The 21,965-nt window shown below is 42.7% G+C and overlaps 1 protein-coding gene across 2 annotated transcripts in view; it reads right to left on the bottom strand.

Annotated features, from left to right (window-relative positions):
* Rarb (retinoic acid receptor beta) overlaps positions 1-21,965 on the bottom strand; it is a 134,072-nt gene that overhangs the window by 54,709 nt on the left and 57,398 nt on the right. For both annotated transcript variants that reach the window (XM_021181692.2, XM_029469077.2), the window contains exon 3: positions 14,010-14,151. In XM_021181692.2, coding sequence (XP_021037351.1) covers positions 14,010-14,151 — 142 coding nt within the window. The remainder of the gene's footprint in view (positions 1-14,009; positions 14,152-21,965) is intronic.

Raw genomic sequence — 21,965 nt, 5'->3', positions numbered from 1 at the left:
CTCAGGTTCCTGGAGATCTGACATAGCTCTTGTGAGCCTTCATTACATTTCATAACACAGTTGTTATGATAGCAAGTCTGGCTTGTTCTGGCTCTTGGTCTTGCATGGTTGATCCCTATTTTAAAGCTACCATGACGAGACAATGCCAGCTGTCAGAAAGTCTTTACTGCAACTAAGCTCTAGGAACTAAACCCACAGAACTGTGAGCTAGACAAACTTCTTCTTCCTTCCTTTCTTTCTTCTTCCCTTTTATATAGTATCTATTTATTATAGCATTTGTTTATTATAGTATACATGTGTGTGCATGGTTTACTGTGTGGGTTTAAGTGCCATCATGTGCATCTGAAGGAGATCAGAAGACAACTTTGTGGTGTCTGTTCTTCTTTTCTGCCTTTACACAGGTTCTGGGGATCAAACTCAGGTCACCAGGCTTGCACAACAAATACCTTTACCAATGGGCTCATCTTGAGCATCCAAACCTATGTTCTTTATAAAACCTTGCCACATTCTACCCTTACACTAATGGATGACAGAGGCATACACAGGCTACCCACAGATATCAAGATATGAAGAAATGGACAGAGTCCATGTTATAGGAACAAAGAATCAAGGCAGAAAGAGATCTGCAGAGCTTTCCAGCCAAATCACTGCCAAAAGATTACTTGAAGTGTTAGAAAATCAGGAAAACTGAAATTCTACTTTAAAATTAGCCTGAACTCACCTCAATTCCTAAGACTAGTGTTCATACAACATAACTAAGAAGATTTAGCATTTTGAGATACGTTTTCTAAGCCCTATTCATTTTAACAAATGTGGGAATAATTTGTATGTGCTTTCTATTTACCTTTTCTATGACAGCGGGGTGAGCTTTTCTTAGATGAATAACAAACATTTCCTTTATCATCAGTCTTAGGAAAATGCAAATTAAAACCACAATTCCTGCACACCTAATAGAATGCCCAAGATTAAGAGACCAAATTCCAAACTTAGCAAGGTGTGGAGAAACTGGAATACTCCCACTATTGGTGGGATGCAAAATGGAAATGACATTATATATAGTCTAGTTGATCACTTTTTATTCAAATTAACATGTCTCTTCTATGACTGAGTAATTCTATTCTTGGGTAAACATACAAGAAATAAGTACCTATACTCCCTTCCCCCAAAATATATCAGATACAAAGATGGCAGCTTTATTCATGATAAATCCAAATGGAACCCCCCAAGTATCAATTAAAGTGAAAAGCACAAAGATATTAAGTAGACTATTACTAAGCAATGTATACAAAAAGTAGTATACAAAGAGTTTATACAAGGATTGGAGGGGTGGCATGGGGTTTAGAGCATGCACCACACTTGTAGAGGACTTGACTTTGTTCTAACACCTATGTTAGATGTCTCACAACCACCTATAAGTCCAACTCCCAAGGGATCCAACACATTCTTCTGGCTTCCATCCATACCTGCACTCAATGTGTATACAGAACAAATCAAGGACTATAGCATGGTCCACACCTGAAGCATTCAAAACTGCAAGTGAAATGGAGCCTTAAACCATAGACAAGGACACAAGACAGGGAGACAAAAATTCCTCCTGAGTAGGGTGCAGTGCCCCAGCCAATAATCTCTGTGATTTGGAGGCTGAGGCAGAGGATTGAAAATTCAAAGCTAGTCTTAGCAGTGTGTTAGGTATTAGTCTCCATTATGCAGTGAGACTTGGCCTCAGAAGAGCAGAGGGGAGAGGGGGAGTACTTGCTTTGCACATGTACAGCTCTGAGTTCCACGCCAACCATAAACAGCACCTGAAGAAACTATTTAAGGGGAGAAGCTCTAGAGAGATGACAACATGTTCTTGGAGACAGCTACTACCCTACTGGACAAGGAGGTATGGCTCCCCTGGCCCTTTTTGTGGCTGTAGTGGGAGCTGAGACTGACAGTGTAGAGCTCCCCACAAGGCTCCTAGGTGTTTCTTTAAAGGCAAGATCCTCTTTCTCAGGGTAACACCATTCTCAGCTCCATCATAGGGATTAGTTTTTCTTTTTAATCTTCATGAAAATGCAATCCCAGAGTTCCACAGAATATTTATCCTCCTTTCTGAACTTGTGCATTCAGTACAATGTATCTTATCCATAAAGTTGGTTCTTTTCCACTGCTGTGTGCATCACAATATTTGACATGTCACAGTGTGTGAATGTCTGTGTGTGTGTGTGTCTGTCTGTCTGTCTGTCTGTCTGTCTCTGTGTGTGTGCATATATGTGTGTTGTTATATTTAGCAATTCATTTCTTTTGTATAGGTAGCTAAGAGTAGCATTCTGTCATATTTGACTTTAGAGAACAAAGCCAAATGGTTTCGTTTGATTTATATTTATTTCCTCCAGTCACAAATAAGGTTTCTGCTGATGTCACCTCTCACCAACTCTCCCCTTGTAGGTCTCTATAGGGTAGTTTCAACTGATGACATAATGTTATCCTAAGGAACACATAGCCACTGAGAAGATACTATTAATGCCTTCTAAAGACCATCCTGAGGACTGTGGAGAAGGCCATTTCCAAGTGTCTGTTGGTCCAGGATCCCAGCAGGACCCTGACAGTCCTTTCCCTAAGCTAACCACCAGCAGCATGAGTTACTGGGGACAAATGTACACATGAGACAGTGATTTTTTTGTCTTCAGGGAGTTCAAAGTTCACAGGCTCCACAGCCAAGTTTCCACTCAGTTGAAAATTGTTCCTACACACAAGCAACAAAATGGAAACCTCTACATTGCACACTTGATTCACCATCAAACCTGGACCTTCCCAGTCTACTGGTTTTCTCTGAGAAAGTGTGCTACTAAATCACTCCATTTTGAACAGGAAGTGAAAATGCTCAGTACTGTCTTAATATTTACTGTGGCAAAATCAAAATACAGTTAGAAATCAGATTGAGTGATGGGATATGTCTTGTCCCCACAAATAAAAATGGACAATGGTCATATAGTCCTATAATGTAATATTTCTGTCCTACAATTACCTTAAAAATAAAACCTTCTGCTTTATTAAACCATGAAGGTAGGGTACACAGGTAAAATGCATTATGGGGCATTCAGGAGGAAATTTCTCATGAACAAATGTAGTGCTTGCTTTCCCTGGTTCCAATATTGAACATGCCCACCTCTGCTCCACCAGCTCTTCAGGTAATTGCTCAATTCTGCACTCTGGCAGGAAAGACAGAGCATAGGAGAAGTGAGCTGAGATAATCAATATTTTACAGTGGCAGGAGGAAGGGCTAAGGCTGAGTGTGGTGTGCTTCAAGAGGAGACACTCTAGACTGCTCTGTGCATGGCTTTATTGAGCAATTAAGTTGCCACCCTCCAGAGAGCTGCTGTCATCTGAGGAGGTACTTCTGGGCTTCTTTCACCCCCCCAGAACCCAGGGGCCAAAGGAGAACTCCTGGTTGCTACTTTCATGGAGGTGTTTGTTTCCAAACACAGGCCATCTGCCAGCTATTTTTGAAGCACTTGCATATTTGCCCAGCCAGCTCTCTGTGCTGGGAATTATATTTGGGCACAGGGGTTTTTATCAATGTCTATTTAGAGCAGAATGAAAAATAGCTCAAGATGAAATCAGTGTTTCCAGCCAAGATTGGGAGCTGCTCCTTCCTTCCTACAGGGTGGGCATTTGGTCTCCTTCCCTCTCCTATTCCAAAACTGCCTGCTGCCTTTCTTTAGAGTGTCCAAATTTAACTGGTACTACTTCCTTAGCAGAAGTATATAAAATATTAGTGTACCTAAACAAATTATAGATTCAACATTGTGCTGGGTTGGCATGCAGGTTTAAGTGGAGGCAAGTGTGTCCTGTGGGAAGCAACTTAATGGTGCTTCTGTTGCTGCCCACCATGGAGTAAGTACCAGGACATCGTTTCCTGCGGGAGCTTCTGGAGGGACAGGGGAGACAAAAGCGGGTCAATGTGTCAGGGGAGCTTAATATTTTCTTGAACTCACCTTTTATTTGAAATCTGTGTGATTTAAATCTCCAGCTCTTGGGAAGATGAGTGAAAACCTCCTAAGTGAGAATCTCTATTTGGAAGCTTGCTTTCTTACCAACCCATTTCCATGTTCTGCTAAGTGCAAGGTCCTGGGCCCAGACTCCCCAGGTTTAGAGCCAGCATAGTGGCAACTATGGGAGGGTGTCACTTGCCTGTCTGACTCTTTCTCTGGGGTTCAAGAACAAGTTTGAATGCCATCTCAATAGAGGTGTCACTAATTATCATTGCATCACAGAGAGGAGGCAGTAACCCATGCATGTCCCCTGTTGCTTGCATTTGGATCTACTTGGACCCTTGTTCACAACACAGGGTGGAGGCAGTCCAGAGAGAAAGAGCAGGGGAAAGCACTGCAAGAAGAAAACACAGCACAGACTTTGAGGCTATAGTAAATACGGGACACATTGAGTTGTGGTGTATGTCATGAGGCAAGAGCATGGCAGGGTGTCAAGATTAGCTTCTTCTGGACACCCCTCAGAGGCTGCGCTGGGATCTCCTCATGTAGAGATACTTGTGACTGATCTGTGTGAGTCATGAGGAGCTATCAGTTCTGATACAACATCAGTTGGTTTGGGGTGGAAGCTCTGTCATGGCTTTGGAGTACCTACTACTTCTCTTTGTGAGTATAGAGCTGAACCTTTGGGGGCAAATTTCAGATTCAAGAGAAGCTCTTCCTTTGAGTACATGGCCTGTGGGATAGCCCAGAGCATTTGCTGTTCTGTGTAGTCACAGCACTGCTGATGGCACGTGTTACTCAGTGGTGGTCAGGTACACCAGCACCATGGCAGGAAGAGCAGAAGATGGCATTGGCTTAGCTTAGTTCTGTTTTAGCATCTGCCTCGTTTCACTGTCTATCCCTCCTCACAACAACCACAAATCTGATCTTATCTTCAGGCTATAAATGCCCCAAAGCCTGAGGCCCAAGATATTATGGAATTTGGTAAGGTTACATAGATCTGGGTTTTGAGTGTGACCTGAACCCAGGCTGCCCAAGAGCCTGCTGTATGATGTCACACTGCCAGGTTGCTCCTGGGAAGGGAGAGGCATGATGCAACTGGATGTCCCCTACAGGTCTCACATTGCATCATCAGTTCACCTGATGTTGTTCCTGCACTGATGGGCAGTCCCTGTACATATGCACCTACTCTATTCCTTGCTTATATTAACTATCATGTGACCAAATCCTGAGGATCCAAAAAAAGTAAGACCTGGGCCAGAGAGATCCAGAGAGATATCTCAGAAGATTAGGTATTCGATGTGTAAGTGTAAGGAACTGAGTTTGATCCCCAGCATCCCCTTAAAAGGTGGCACTGAATTGTGTATGGCATCCCAATGCTGCATGTATGTCATCACAATCCTAATGCTGCATGTATGTATTCCCAGTGCTGCATGTATGTCATCATCATCCCAATGCTGCATGTATGCCAGGAACATCCCTGGGGCCCAATGTCTAATTAGTCAAGCTAAATTGCAAGCTCTTAGTTCAGTGATGGATCTTATCTCAAAAATAAGATGGAGAGCAATTGAGGAAGACAATCAACATACACCTATGGCCTTCACATGCATGTTCACATGTACCCCATATACATATGTGCATACATATACAAACACACAGAAATTCATACTCAGATACCACTCATTCTCAAGTTTGCAATTGCTCTGAAGATGAAGAAGGCTCTGTAAGACAAAGGCAGCCCTGTGAGGAAACAGCCAAGGAGTGAGAACTACAGATTCTAGCCCTGGGACCTCTCAGTACATACAACAGGACTCCTCAAACACTAATCCTTCTAGCACCATCTTCCTGGTATTTCACAGAGTAACAGTTCTTACAGTTTTGTCTCCAAGTGACTTTATTTACTAGTTACTTAAAATGCAGAGGATGTGTGTGCATGGCCACCGTAAGGAAGACAGTATTATCATTTACCATAAGTAGAAAAAAAAATCAGGTTTTTCAGATCATATTAATTGCTTAGTTTTGCAAGTAAAATTTTATTGGAAGAAAACCACACTCAAGATACAAGAGACTCCAAGGGTTCTGCTAAGCCTAAAATATTTACTCTGTCACACTTAAGAAAGTTTGCAGGCTTCTGAAGTAGATCCAACCAGTCTCTATTAGGCTTTGATACCCTCCTCTATGTGTTACTGAGATCAGGAGAGACCAGGGAGGTATTAATTAAGGTTGTCCAAGCATTGTTGAGACTGAAAGCTTAAATGAGTACTGCATAGGGAATAAGGCTCTCTATGGGACCTGAAGCTCTCCCAGGCAAGTCAGAAGCCTTCAGTTACTATGTAATTTTGTGCAGAGACTGTGGTTAGAGAAACACTGTAGCAGTTTCTTAGCTTCAAGACACCATAGTGGTAACCTGGTGATTTCAGGAATGGATTCTCACAGGAAGATGAGAGACAGAAGAAGAACAAGCCAGAACTGCATCACCTGAGAAGTGAAGTGTGGCTGAAAGAATCTTGAACATTGGAACCCACCAGTGTGGCTTCAGGAAGTGTGACTGCTAACTTTCCTGTGGTGGTGCCTGGATGTGGAATCATCTCAGAGGCACTCCTCTGGGTGTAAGGTGTGTCTAGTGGGGTTTGTCTGAGGTGCAAGTGGGCAGTACCACCGTCTGATGGGAGGTAAACGCCAATCTAAGGAGGAAAAGAGACGCCATCTGAAGGCCAGCACTCCTGCCCCTGCCTTCTGATCGGCTTGGACGTGAGCAGTCAGCCTTACACTTCCACCATCCCAGGGGAAAGCAGCTCCCTTCACACTGGCTTCCCTGCCTGATGAATTCTATTCTTTTAGACTGAAAACCAAAATAAGCCCTCTTCCACTGAGTTGCTTCAGGCATTTAGTTATAGCAAAAAGAAAAGTAATACAGTCTGGCCTCTGGACCTCAGAATACAGAATCCTTCTTCCTGTCCTTTGTCCCACCCTGGATGACCCACAGTTCCCAGAGCTACATTTTAGATACAAATTTTAGTAAGGGCACTCAGTACCCTTACTAGGCAGCAGGCTGCATTAATATCCTCCCCTAGTGCTTTCTCATGCAGCTGACTGCACAAGCAGTCCTAGGGAGGAGAACCAAGTGTGGATAACAGGTTCCTGCAGAGGGAGAGGGAAGGTACCAATCCAGCCAAGAGAGGAAGGTGGCAGAAGGGATGATAGCTCAGTGTTCTTGGTCAGTTGGTTGGTTTCACACTACCTGAGAGACTGATGACAGACCACATGTCATTCTAACTGACCTAGGAAGAGATACTTGGAACTGGGTTCTAGGACACTCAGATACTGTCCCATCATCCTGTTATACATTTTGGTAACTCTAGGCAAATGAGCCTTGGTGAGCAGGAGCCAGGGAAGGCAGGCATTCCCTTTAGAAATGAGGCTCACAAGTTTTGCTTTTGGCACTTTAGCAAAATATTTTTGGGGCCGTGCATCTACCCAGTTTTACAAAGATCTCCCACAAAGAGAGGCTCTCATTTTGATCTCCTAATGCCTCATCCAGGTTGTGGTTATATCCACCAGCATGAAGCTGTCATCTCCCAATAAATGGAAAGAAAACGGCTGTTTCACACCTATTGTACAGCAAGCACAACATTAAATGCTCACTCCTGTGCTCCACAGGGTCCTGTAATGTGGCAGGAGAGTCCTCATGACAGAGCATCTGGGGCAGATGGACAGCTAAAGAGCTGCCTGCTCTAAACAACTCAAATCCCAGGTGCTTTCTCATGCTCTGGCCTGCTGTGTGATAGGAATGCCCATTCTCCTAAGGTGCAGCTGAAGCAAGTGTCCGCTCTCAGGAGAGACCAGCAGTGCTGAGACTCTTGTAGGTAGAGTTGCAGGAACTTTGATGCTTCCTTTAGTCTGAGAGTCACCTGGCTCAAGACCTAGTGTGTGGTGATGGAACCCTGCTCAGACAGAATGTGCAGTTTTACTTCCAGGGCAGTCGTAAGCTGGCATCACATCCATCTTCCAGCTTGTCACTTACTTTTAGGTTATGAGTGGGGATCAATGGGTCATGGAACAAAATGTGAGGGATAGTTATGGCTCACCTCTGTTGAGTGCAAAATCTGCAAAGGCAGTTAAGCTGGGATGAATGAGGAAATAAACGAAAATTAGAAAGACATTATCACCCTGATGATGATCTTCATGGAAATTCCTGAGTACACAGGTAAACTTACCCTATGATTTTCCTTGTTATGAAGTCTGTGAGACCGAGTAGGTGGGCACCCATAAAATTTGTAGAGCAGCCGAGGCGATTGTGCTTGGGGTAGAGGCCCTGGGTCCAAAGGGTTTGTTATAATAAATTAGCACAGATTCTCGACAAAGATGCTTGGAGAAGCTCTTGGTGGAAGCAGTGTCTGAGGTAAACACTTTTATTCCATCAGCCTGCTTGGGGATGTTCATACCTACTACACATGCATGTTGGCATTTAGAGACTTTGTAAGGGGCCTTTTAAAAGTTCAACATACCTCAAATGAGAAGGTGTCAATTCACCCAAACTGCTATATAAAGAGGAGGAGGAGAAAAGAAGGAGAAAAGGAGAAAAGGAGGAGGAGGAGGAAGAGGAGAAGAAGAAGAAGAAGAGAAGAAGAAGAAGAAGAAGAAGAAGAAGAAGAAGAAGAAGAAGAAGAAGAAGAAGAAGAAGAAGAAGAAGACCCAACAATAATACTATGACAGACACTAAACCCAATTTTTTTGTGAACAAAATCAAAGATGTTTTGCCCCCTACTCAAGAGCACAGCTACCTAAACATAAACAGGCATCCAAGGGATAGCCTTCATCAAGCTGCAGGGGAGGGGAGGGGAGGGGAGGGGAGGGGAGGGGAGGGGAGGGGAGGGGAGGGGAGGGGAGGGGAGGGGAGGGGAGGGGAGGGGAGGGGAGGAGAGGAGAGGAGAGGAGAGGAGAGGAGAGGAGAGGAGAGGAGAGGAGAGGAGAGGAGAGGAGAGGAGAGGAGAGGAGAGGAGAGGAGAGGAGAGGAAGGAAAAAAGAAAAAACAGAAAGAAGAAATGAAGGACAGTGGACAGTCTGGGATCAGCACTATAGGATTTTCTGTCTACAGAAGACATGATGTCACATGTATTTTTGGCAGTTTTGGGGATGAAACCAGTGTCTCAGGCATACTAGACAGAGCTTTTCTCCTGAGCCACACATTCTATCTTTTTTTGGTATATGCTAAAGCATACTTTTCCATGCTTTGGCTCTCTTATTTGGGTAAATTAAATCTCAGTCTTAGTCTGAAGGGGCTGGCATAAGACATACATCAGTGACAACAGACAACTGTGTTCACAGAGGGGCATATGACACAAATCAGACCACAGCCTGGACTATGATCATGATCTGAGTCTGTCTCTCTGTCCCTCTGTTTCTGTATCACTGTCTCACTCATTCACTACTTCCTCCCTCTGTCCCTCCTCCAGGAAGACAAACCTGGAGCTGCTTTTGGCCATCTTTGTCAGCCACAGGAAAGAGCTTTCTAACTAGGAAGATAACAGCAGCACACAACATTGATGAAGATAAAGGCACACAAGCCCTTTAGGCCATAACTCACATGGACTTTCTGTGATATATGCTGATTTTCAGCTAAGCTACTCTGAGTTTCTGTCACTTTCAGTCAAGGGCTCTCTTTTCTGTCAGGTGTCTCCCAGGGTTCTATTTTCTACATACCAAATCCAAGATCTCTTGGTTCATAATAGCTTCTGCATCTCACAATTATGGATACAATGACTGTACATATCTCAGGCACTTCTGGGATCACTGGGTAGTATCTTGCCCAGTGACTCTAACAAATCAATAAGTTCCATGGCTGGGTCTGAGTAGGAGTATCAAAGTTGAAAGAAATGGGTGAGGAGAAGAGCTATGCTTGAGTTGGACACGGGGTTCTTCTTGCATAGGAAGAGATGGCAGGCATGAGCTGTTCGCCTTTCTGAGTTGATGTGCTTACGTGTCAAGCAAGTGAAACCAATCTCTAAGATCCTTTTTCAGTTCTAACATTCCAGAAGTGTCTATTACTCCAGGCTCCTCTCCAGTATTATGGTGTGATGTAATTGGTTACAATTCTCATATTTGTCTGCTTCCTTTTGTTTCAGCTTTAAAAATACTCTATTAGACTAATTTCTGCATTTCAAGTACTTATTTCCCCTCCAATTTCCTTCTAAGAAAAACATTTATTTTTGTGTAGTTGGACATAACGATCCCGTTTTCTTCCCATTTCTATATTTTTAAATCTAATTAAGGTGATAAGTTCCTTGAGAGTTGAAGCTGGGATTTTCCTGTGTGTGTAAACATTATTATTTTTTTTAATTACCAATTAAGCTGCCAATTTTGACAGAGAAACAGGATATGAGTTTTAAGTAATATAAGCAGGAAATGGATCTCCAGCTCACACAAAATAAATATAAAACTACTGATTTTTCTCCTACTTCACATCTGACATACTCATTATAACCTTAGTCCAAGTTGAAGTTCTCCCACAGAAATACATATGACCTCCAATTTGATTGGATCAGAAAAGGAGCATCAGGTGATCTGCCTAGTGTTACCCATGTGGATGTCCTGGCATGGGTGTCAAACCAAAAAACCAGAACATCAGGTGACTCTCCTGGTATCACTTATGTAAATATCATGGTCATTTCAGGTCAGCAGGCCTTTCTCGGCAGGGGAGTAGGGTCAGTCCTAAGATAATTGAACATCAGCTTCCCAGCTCCACAGTTCTTGCTCACTAGTAACTCACTCCATTTGGAGAGATCAAGAAGTTGAATAATAAGTGGCCACATGATCTTTCCTGTACAAATAGAGCTTCCCAGAGGGAATGGTCTACACAGAACCTTTCTGACTGGCTGCCTAGCCCAGGATTTCTCCTAGGGACTCTATGTATAAACAGGACTTTAGCTCCAAAGTCCATAATGGGTATCTCTTGGTAAACATAATTGAATGATGTGGAGGTAGAGGCCATAGGGTTGGCTGGCACTGCAATCTTGGGCTGCTGTTAAAGCTTGTTTTCGATCATTGGTCACCTGCTTTTCCATCAGAAGGCCCGCCTTGTCCTGTAGATGACTCCACATTGCGCTTGCGTGCTTTCTGTTCACATGCTTTGGAAAGAAGAGGACATCTCTCCCAACAGTCTTAGTTCTGAATTCTCTTTCTTTCTTTCGTTTTTTCCCAATTTTTTATTAGATATTTTCTTCATTTACATTTCAAATGCTATCCTGAAAGTTCCCTATTACCCCCCCCCCCCCCGCCCTGCTCCCCTACCTACCCACTCCCACTTCTTGGCCCTGGCATTCCCATATACTGGGGTATATAAAGTTTGCAAGACCAGTGGGCCTCTCTTCCCAATGATGGCCGACTAGGCCATCTTCTGCTACATATGCAGCTAGAGACACGAGCTCTGGGGTTACTGGTTGGTTCATATTGTTGTTCTACCTATAGTGCTGCAGACCCCTTCAGCTCCTTGGGTACTTTCTCTAGCTCCTCCACTGGGGGCCCTGTGTTCCATCCAATACCTGATTGTGAGCATCCACTTTTGTATTTGCCAGGCACTGGCCAGCCTGGCAGCATACCTAGAAGCTCTAGAACGAAAGGAAGCAAATTCACCCAAGAGGAGCAGATAGCAGGAAACAATCAAACTTAGGGCAGAAATCAACCAAGTGGAAACAAAAAGAATTATTCAAAGAATCAACCAAACCAGGAGCTGGTTCTTTGAGAAAATCAAGAAGATAGATAAACCCTAAGCCAGACTAACTAGAGGGCACAGGGATGGTATCCTAATTAACAAAATCAGAAATGAAAAAGGAGACATAACAACAGAACCTGAAGAAATCCAAAACATCATCAGATCTTACTACAAAAGGCTATACTCAACAAAACTGGAAAACCTGGATGAAATGGACAACTTCCTAGACAGATACCAGGTACCAAAGTTAAATCAGGATCAGAATAATCATTTTAATGGTCCCATTTCCCCTAAAGAAATAGAAGCAGCTGAGCGTGGTGGCATACGTCTTTAATCCCAGCACTTGGGAGGCAGAGGCAGGCAGATTTCTGAGTTCAAGGCCAGCCTGGTCTACAGAGTGAGTTCCAGGACAAGCCAGGACTACACAGAGAAACCCTATCTCGAAAAAACAAAAACAAAAACAAAAGCAAAAGCAGAAAAAAAAAAAGAAAGAAAGAAAGAAAAAAAGAAAAAGAAAGAAATAGAAGCAGTCATTAATAGTCTCCCAACCAAAAAAAGCCCAGGACCAGATGGGTTAAGTGCAGAGTTCTATCAGACCTTCAAAGAAGACCTAATTCCAACTCTCCTCAAACTATTCCACAAAATAGAAACAGAAGGTACTCTACCCAATTCATTATATGAAGCCACAATTACTTTGATACCTAAGCCACACAAAGATCCAACAAAAAAGAGAACTTCAGACCAATTTCCTTTATGAATATCGATGCAAAAATACTCAATAAAATGCTCTCAAACCAAATCCAAGAACACATCAAAATGACCATCCAAGTAGGCTTCATCCCAGAGATGCAAGGATGGTTTAATATACAGAAATCCATCAACGTAATCTACTATATAAACAAACTCAAAGAGAAGAATCACATGATCATCTCATTAGATACTGAGAAAGCATTTGACAAAATCCAACACCCCTTCATGATAAAAGTCTTGGAAAGATCAGGAATTCAAGGCCCATACCTAAACATAATAAAAGCAATCTACAGCAAACCAGTAGCCAACATCAAACTGAATTTTCTTTCTTGAGACTAGTCTAGATACATTAGTGAACTGAGTACTGTGGTCAAAATGAACAGCCTAATATTAACCATGTTAATCCTATTCCTGAAGAGTAGAAACCCAAGCAATGAGGTCAGGGAAAGTTACAGGAAACAGTGCTAAGAAGTGTATGTGTGTCTTCTGAAAAATAGCTATTATAATCCCTGGGCTGCCTGGTAGCAGAAGAAGCCAGGCACCACTGGAGCAGTGTCACTAGCTGTGGGGCTCTCTTTCTTTAGTCCAGGCTCCTTCCTAAGGTTACAGAAAAGTCCTTGGTTCACAGCACAGCTCTTCTAATGCACAGTAAAATCATGAATGGGCATCTGACTTCTTGCCCTAAGCTCTTGATGGACAAAGACATCTCTAGGTTCCCCTTGTAGCAAGCTTGCCTAGTGACTCATCTGCAATGAGCCTTCAACATCCCCTGAGGGATGGAATGAAGGAGAAGTAGCAGTGCCTTCCATGTCTCAACTGGGACACATCTCTGAGATATCTTAGGGCGGCTGTCTGGGTCATTCACCTGGAACTCATCCGATGTTGCTTTAGGCCTGATGGCTGAACGATCTGCCATCACATTCTTTTCTATGTAGAAGCACCAAGGAGAAAATGTAAACGATGAAAAATATATATCTATAACATCCATCTACACTAATGCAGCTACAGTCAACTCCCTAGTATCAGTTGTTTATGGCCCAATAGGCAACTTTTAACTCATTTAAGTATTTTTGTCATTCCCACTTTTGTTGGGAAGGAATAGTTTAGAAGAGAAAAGCTAATTCAACTTGAGAAAAATTCCTGTGTGCCCCGTGCCCAAATTCCTCTATAACAAGTGTGCACCACCTCCTATCTACAAATAGGCAATCTGTACTTCTGCAAGTATTATGGCTTTTCGTCTCCTTTATTCCCATGCTACAGTATGTCCACTGCCACAATGAGGATACAGAGCAGCCAGGGCCTCACTGCCTGTCAGCTAGGGATTCCCACTAAGTAAAGAACCCTTCTGGAATTTATAGTCACAACAGCTATGACTTGGTTTTCACCAACAACCACACAAGGTCATCAGAGAGACTTTATGGTTCTTTCATCATGTCATCTCTTTTTATACCTGGCCATGGTAGCATGCCATTCCTGTCACATCTCAATGTCCTATGTTAACACTCTTGATGATTGAATCTTAGAAACTGTGCACATATATGTAGAAATAAGTAAACAGAAATCCCACTCACACTCTTTGGACATGCCCACTTCAAAGCACTTCTGCAGGCGGCAGTACTGGCATCGGTTTCTAGTGACCTTGTTAATAACGCAGTTCTTATCTCGATGGCAAGTGTAGATCATGTTCTTCTGAATACTTCGGCGGAAAAAGCCCTGCAAGCAAGAAGATAAGCAGATAAACAGCTAGATACATGAGAGACCAGAACCCACCTTGGGATGCACCCTGGGCTCAGTCTGCTGATAGAGGAATGGCTACAAAAACTAAAGTTAAAACCCCAGCCCCCAGGTTTAGAGAAACAGTTCAGTGGCTAAGAGCACTTTTGTTCTTGCAGAGGATACAGGTTCTGTTCCCGGCACTCACACCTGGCAGCTTACAACTGCCTATAGTTCCAAGGGGCTGGGACATTCTCTTCTCACCTCCTTAGCCCCAAAGACTTTTCCAGTCAAAACTAGAGATGCCTGCTAGTGTCTCACTAAAGCAAATATCAAGTTGATTTGCTTGGAAAACATCAGACAGAGCTGGAACCCATGCCAGCTTAAAGTACCTACCTACCTCCCCCCCTCCCTACCTATTATCTATTTGCATTTCTCTCATATTATCCTTTGAGCCAGCTTTGCAGTTAGTCTTCTCATTAAGAAATTAAATACAATTTTTACTTTACTTTATTTACATGTGTGTGCTGAGTATGTTGCCATTGTTTTTAACTTCCCAAGAATGCTTTGATAAACTCAGCAACATATTCTGAAACTGTGCCGAACACTCATGAAATGGGCAAACTTTATGTTCAAAAGTAGGGGCTGTACATCCTCTCTGTCCTCTCGGTTACTATTAGATAGCTTTGCAGCCATGGTTAATAGAGTGCTGCTTGTTCAAATCAACATGAGGATGTAGCAGGTGATAAATGCTCTTCTGCTATCTTCACTCTATTCTTTTTGCGTGACAGAGAATTGCTGCCCTGAGTATTAAAAGTGTGGGTATCTACCTGAGCAGTTGCAGTGGGATTTACAACCACTCTACAAACCATTCTCTCGAAGGCAGGAAAAACGCTGAACAGTCTTCTCGTGTGGGCAAAACCTTGCCTGCAGTTGATTACCACGGCAGAAGCCTGACTAACTCCCACCAATGCTCACTGACTGTGAGCCAAGAATGCTCACGGAGTGCATGCTGCTCATGATTTTCACACAGGTGCCCTAGGATTTGAAAAGTCTAAATAAACATATTGTTGTTGGCAAGGTTTTACTGTAAGGGCCCGGGAATCTGGTTTAAGACTAAACCAGAGCTGTCAGAAGCCCCTATACACACAATATTTCAAGAAAACATGGTTTAGTTTTCTACGTTCGGTGTTATAAGAATGATCAGAATTGAAAACAACAGGTCACCAGTGTCCTAGAATCTGAGAAGTGTGTACTTTTGTGGCAGGACACCTTTCTCAGAATACTACATGGCACCTCTGGTTCTCAGAGGTACCAACTTGACATTAAAAGAAAAATCATTATTCCTTGATCAAGAAGAACACGGTAGAGGCAATAGTCTTTGTGTGTGTGAGGAACAAAAGAGGCAGGAACTCGGGCACCTTTTTCATTTATTAAAACCCAAATATTAAGTTTGGCAATGTTTTAGAGGCTAGGGAGCACAGAAAAAGAACACCATGATATTCAGGGAAATAAGAGAGAACTGGAGAACTTTATCCATCACTAATTACCCATCAGTATGGCTCAGAAACAATGACCGAAACCAAATACGACTTCTTAGTTTTCCAGATCAGACTTTGGCTGGTTGTCAGCACGTCTCAGTTTCAGGAAATCATTTCCAGCACGGCAGAACCCTTGCTGACTATGATACATGCTGGGAGGTATTTTGATCTGTGTGTTGGGTAAACAGAGACTGTCTGTGATTCATGTGGAGTTTTGTGTCAACCACATCTTTGCCTTCCTTCACTGCCATCCTACACAAACCTCACCTCTGCTAGAGACCTCAGCTTCCAGGACTGTGTGTGGATGAGGAGGGGCACAGAGCCCCAGACCACTGACAATTTAATGGGTTTATATATATATATATATATATATATATATATATATATATATATATGATACTTTAACATCAAGATGGAATTGTTTTAGCTCTGGCTTGGTTGAGGATCCAGCACCATAAACATAACCCAGTGAGCCAATGTTCAGGTGGAATCTCATGCCCTGTTGATAGTAAGTTTATGGATGGTTCAGAACCCTGGGATGGCCCATTCCTTGCTGAGACAGAATATGAGTGAATATCAGGGGCATATCAGCATTTCATGAGAGTTTTCTTTTTTGAGAAATTCTGAGGGAACTTATGTTTCTTGTGATTTAAAGCCACATATATGTCTAATTAAAAATCAAAGATTGGCTTTGGGTATTAAAAATGGGCTTTAGAGGTTCACTTATAATATTTCTTGAAGTAAGTTGATAGTAAACACTCGTAGGGAAAAGACCAAAAGGTTGACTATGAGAAGATGAAGAGCTGCTTGTATCTGGGACAAAGTCAGGAGAGGGCAGGCCCAGCAGAGAGGGTGCCTTGCCCTGGGAGACAAGACCCTGCCAAGAGCCTTCTCATTGTCCCTGGGACATTAGCTTGTCACAACCTTGTACAGCTGAGCTCTCATATCCTCAATCAAGAACTTGAGGACACACTGATGTGGTCATCTGGTCTTCTCCAGCTGCCCATCCTGGGTTACAAATTCAACACTTTTTACCAGACAGTGGAAACCAAGATGGCCAAGAAAGTAGTAGTGTCAGAAGACCAAGGAGAGAGACATCTTCCACCAGAATGAGCAGGAGTGGAAGTTTTCTATACTATCTAGAATCTTAAAGGATAGTAAGGACTCCAGTGGCATTTATTGTCACCTCAGAGTCATAACATTGCCTATAGGGAAAGCCTTCAGGTGAATATCTATGGCAGCCTTGAAGTTGGGACCCTTTTGTTGTGACCCAGGGCTAGTGGCTGAGACTTTAGAATGCAGTTTTTGACCCCAAGTCTCATACTTTTAACCTTACTTTACCCAGATATCCCAGGAAGCTACCATGAGTGCCTCACCAACAAAGATTTTTATACTGAGATGTGTAAAGATGCTAAGATGCTTCTTCACCTAGCAGCGTTGGTATTCCTTCTTGAAAGCGTCAGTCATTCAAGAAAAGTTGAAGTATTAAGCAACAGTACTGTCTGCTTTCAAGGTTTCATGGATAACATGAGGAGTGCCAATGGTGGGTGTATTCAAAGCCTACAGAGTCCAAAGACATGATGAATTTTTCCTTTATGGGGCAGTAGGACCACCGTCATCTCTGATACCCAAGTCTTTATGCTATTGGCAAAGGCCTGGCAGGGAGGCTGGCTCCTGTAACTTCAGCAAACACACTAGTGTCACCACAGTGTTCACTACAGCTTCCTGGAATGATGGCAGGTAATTGGGTGAGGTGAGAGAGAATGTCAAGAAAATGGCTATTCGATCCCTGGGAGGTTAGTGTATGCTAGGGTTATGGCAGAATTTGACACATAGTAGATGTTCAATAAATAATTGTTGATTGAATAAATGATGATGTTCAAGTTATAACCAGAGTATATAGGATAGTTTTGGATTCATACCTCAGTTCATTTAAGATATCCATTAACATTAAATGCATTCCTTAGGATGGTATTGTTTGAACTTAAGAAGGTGAATCACAATGTTTCTCTCAGTGAAATAAGGAAAGAGTTGCTGATCAATGAGTGGCCATCAACTTTGTCAGTGGAGATTTCTGTTGGAGAACCCTGACTTGTATTAACTATGATTCTGTTGGTCTCTCCCAGTATTTTAAAATCAATCATGACTTCTGTTGAGTGTTTAACACTTTTAGTGGATAATTACAGCTTCTGTTGATTAATCATGGTTTTTCTGCCTGTGGATTCTGTAGTCTTAATAGTCAAAGCTGGCAACACTAAGAGCAATTATTCCCACATCAAGAAAGCATACCAGCATTTTCAACAAAACTCTAGTATTTTCTTTCTGTGAAGTTCTCAACTGTTTTTATGTCATATCTGTTAAATCTTTCCAGGATCTTGACCTATAGAGGAAAAGGCCAGGGATTCATGTTAGAGCCATGTAGCTCCTTTATTAGACACAATGGGAGTGCTCACAACTAGCTCTGAATATTTTTGTCTCACCTGGGAGATATGAAAGATTATTGCTGTGACTCACTCCCTATTATAATCAGGAAACTATCTTAAAGCGAATGATACACAAATATCCTCCTGTACCTAAATACACAAACTTCCAGTTTCTCTCAGTAGCTTGAACCTGCTTGTTCATAAAGTACACAGAAAGAAGTGGTCCAGCTCTCTCCCATCATACTTTGTCATGTAAATAAGTTGGGCCACCTTCTCTCCTCTAACACTTCCAAACCATGGCTCTAGAGCCTCCCAATTCACTGGCCTTGTGTGGCTTTGTAGCTTCCAGATAGTGTCAAGTGTAACAGTAACAGTATTCATTATCTTTTACAGAGGCTGACTTTTTAAATTGAGACACTAGTGTACAGTTAAGAGCTAGGTTTTCATTCAGGCCTGTGTGGATTTTAATTCTGATCCTACCACTTAGCTGCCTCTGTGGCCTTGGGCTAAGGCCTCAGTTTCATCTGCAAGAAAGATTGGGCAAGTTCCTACCCACTTGGATGAGTAAGCATCAGCCACAACACAGTGCCTGCCAGGGAACAGGAGCTTGGCGAGTGGTCATTCTCTTTATTAGAAAAACCTGATTCCTTACAGGTTCCTTATAGGAAAATTCCCACACACGTTCTGTGATTAAAATAACAATTTTCTAATTGTAAAGAACAGTGCTGCCAGGCTCTGCATTCTTCTGGGCCAAGCCCCCTCCCCCCACCAGTTCCATTAGTGTGTGCTCACTTAGCCACTCCTTCATTACTAACTTAATGTCAATTGGCTGCTGTGGATGGCAAGGCTTTGTCATGGCATCCTCAGTCTGAGCTGTGGGTTGAATATAAGATGTTTTCTATGCATTTGTATATTTAAACACTTGGCTCCCATTTGGTGATGCTATTTGCAAGGGTTCTGGAATCTTTAGTTAGTGGAGCCTTGGTGAAAGAAGTATGTCACTGGGGCAGGCTTGGGGTTTTACAGTTTAGCCCCGTGTGGCCTTCTTTGCATGCTTTTTGTAGCATACATGCAGTGTGATCAGCGTCCTCCTGCTTCTGCTGCCATGGCTTCCCTGCCTGAGGCCATGTCTTCCCCACTAAATCCCTCTGGAGCTATATACCATAACAAACCCTTTCTTCCTTATTTTTGTCTGTCATAGTAAGAGAAGAGAAACTAATGCAGTCTTTGAGAAATTATATCAAGGAAGCTCTGCTAATGATACCACAGAGCATTGTGGTCAGAACACTACACTTGACCTCAGCTAAAAGACAGAGAAGCAATGTGGGAAGAACATTATGGAAAAGATTGGTGTGACATTTAGCACATAGTAGGTCATAATAAAATCTTCATTGAGTAAATGAAAGCAACAGGAGATCAAATGAGTTAGAGCAGACTCATCATTGGTCCTGGGCTCTAGGGAAGGAGTAGAATGGTTCAGCATGTGTTTTCCTACGGGACTCTGGGTCAGCAGAACTGAGTGGCACCCATGGTGAGTGACAGGAGTGCATAGGAGACAGCAGAAAAAGGGACAGTATTCATAGTTCAAAAGGTCTTGAAGGAATGCCAAGTACAGACTAGGGAGACACTGTACTTTTCTATGCAAAAGAGGCCAGGGTCAGAATTATGTCTAGCTAAAACTGCAGAGGGAGTTGGGAGTTCTTGACTTGACCAAACAGTTTCTCCTTCTTCTTTCTTCTTTCTTCTTTCTTCTTTCTTCTTTCTTCTTTCTTCTTTCTTCTTTCTTCTTTCTTCTTTCTTCTTTCTTCTTTCTTCTTTCTTCTTTCTTCTTTCTTCTTTCTTCTTTCTTCTTTCTTCTTTCTTCCTCTTCCTCTTCCTCTTCCTCTTCCTCTTCCTCTTCCTCTTCTTCTTCTTCTTCTTCTTCTTCTTCTTCTTCTTCTTCTTCTTCTTCTTCTTCTTCTTCTCCTCCTCCTGCTCCTCCTCCTGCTCCTCCTCCTGCTCCTCCTCCTCTTGCATCATCATCATCATCATCACTGTTAGCTGTTGGGAACTGTACACCATTATAAGCATATAATACCTGAGTTGACCTTTGCTGGGCAAGAGCATAGCCCAGAAATCCTTACTCTGAGATAGTGTTGCTATCAGCCCCTTTAGTTTAATTATTACACACAGCTACTTGTGAGGAGTTATGATGTACTATTCTGACAGTGGGCTGTGTCTAACTTTACAGCTGTCTAATCAGGCTTAGATGTGTAGCATATATTACAGTGGTTTAAGGTTAGGCACTAAGTAAAAACTTTTTTTCCAGAAAAGCATTTTTGCATCATTTTTAGTCACAAAAATGTCAGGAGAATGTCACTCAAAAAGCAGTGTGGGACACTGTGTGATTTGTTTTAATTGTTAATTCAATACACCCTAGACTGTCCTGGGAAGAGTCTTGATGAGGGATTGTCTAGATCAGGCATGTCTGTAGAAGGTTGTTTTGATTGATAACTGATGTGGGAAGACTCAGGTCATTGTGAGTAACACCATTTCCTACCAAGAAGTCCTGAACTAAGTATTGAGAATGTGCTGAGCACTAGATATACATGCAATCATTTCCCTGTTCTTAACTATGGATGTGGTACTGTGATATGACTAGCTGCTTTGACTTCCCTGAAATGATGAACTTGAAAATGACAGTGGAAATAAAGCCTTTATCTCCTAAGTTAATTTTTTTTTTGCTATGATATTTTATCACAGCAACAGAAATGGGGTAGAACAAACATGAGTGAGCTGAGCTGTAACCAAATTAATTTCTGTACCATGTGAATTTCAAAGGGAAAGAGATCCAGAAACCTTATGTGCTCTATCTCAACATTAAAAGGGAAAGATTCCAGGTCTATCTCAATCCAAGAGTAGTAGGGTGACCACCCAGGTCATAGGCTGCTGAGGACAGCAGACAACAGTTCCTACATTCCCATACCTGCCACCAGCAGGGCTGGGGGTTGGAAGACTGTGGAATAATTCCCAGGCCACTCTGGGAAGCAAGGTTGCAAGACCAGGAAACATGCTGCCTTAAACAAACAGAAACACCCTCGGTGGCTGGAAGCCCATTCGTGACAGAGCTGTGAAGTTTTTATTTGCAGGCTTGAGGTGGGCAAACAAGCAAAGACCCTGTCCACCCAGCAGAAAAGACAAAGGGCAAGTGGGAGGGAAAGAGAGGAAACACAGTGGCCGCTGTGATGATGGAGGGTTTCCTTCCGAGGTGGTGGGCACGGACCTAAGGCAAAGAAAACACAACGCCAGGCAGCTGCTGTTAAGTTGGAGTTGCCTGTTGCCTGGAAGCCCAGCTGCCCAAGAGGGAGGGGCTGAAGAATGCTTGTTTGTTTTGTTTTTAAATAAGTAAATAGATCCCTACCAGGACTTGGTCCCAGGATGGAAATTCAGTAAAGAAAGATGAACAGTAATATAAGGTGAAACAAAAGCTCTATGGCCAATTCAGAAGAACACTGCTTCTACATGTAGACTAATCTTTCTGGAAGACCACATGACAGCATTTTCATGGACTCTGTAAGGTGAGGGCCCCCTGAGAGATCAACTTCCCTTAGTTCTAGGAACCATTGCTCTTAGTCCCTTTAATCTGGGAGTTAATTAAAACTCCCTGTGATTGGCTATGAGAAATGCCCTCTGCTCTTGGTCAAGGTCCACACTTACAGACTCTGAGCATCCCAAGAAGGCCGTAGAGCTAATGCCTAGGCTAACAGTGAAATTTACTATAATGCAACAGGACCCCATGAAGAAAGGCTGCTGGGTAATTCATACAAAACAATCAGACTACGAAACAAGACAAATAAACAAAAAACTATGG

The sequence above is a fragment of the Mus caroli genome, unplaced genomic scaffold, assembly GCF_978045245.1.
Source record: "Mus caroli unplaced genomic scaffold, Mus_caroli_1 scaffold_12, whole genome shotgun sequence".
Lineage (NCBI taxonomy): Eukaryota > Metazoa > Chordata > Mammalia > Rodentia > Muridae > Mus > Mus caroli.
Note: the sequence above shows the minus strand (reverse complement) of the source record. Positions and strands in the feature narration are given on the sequence as shown.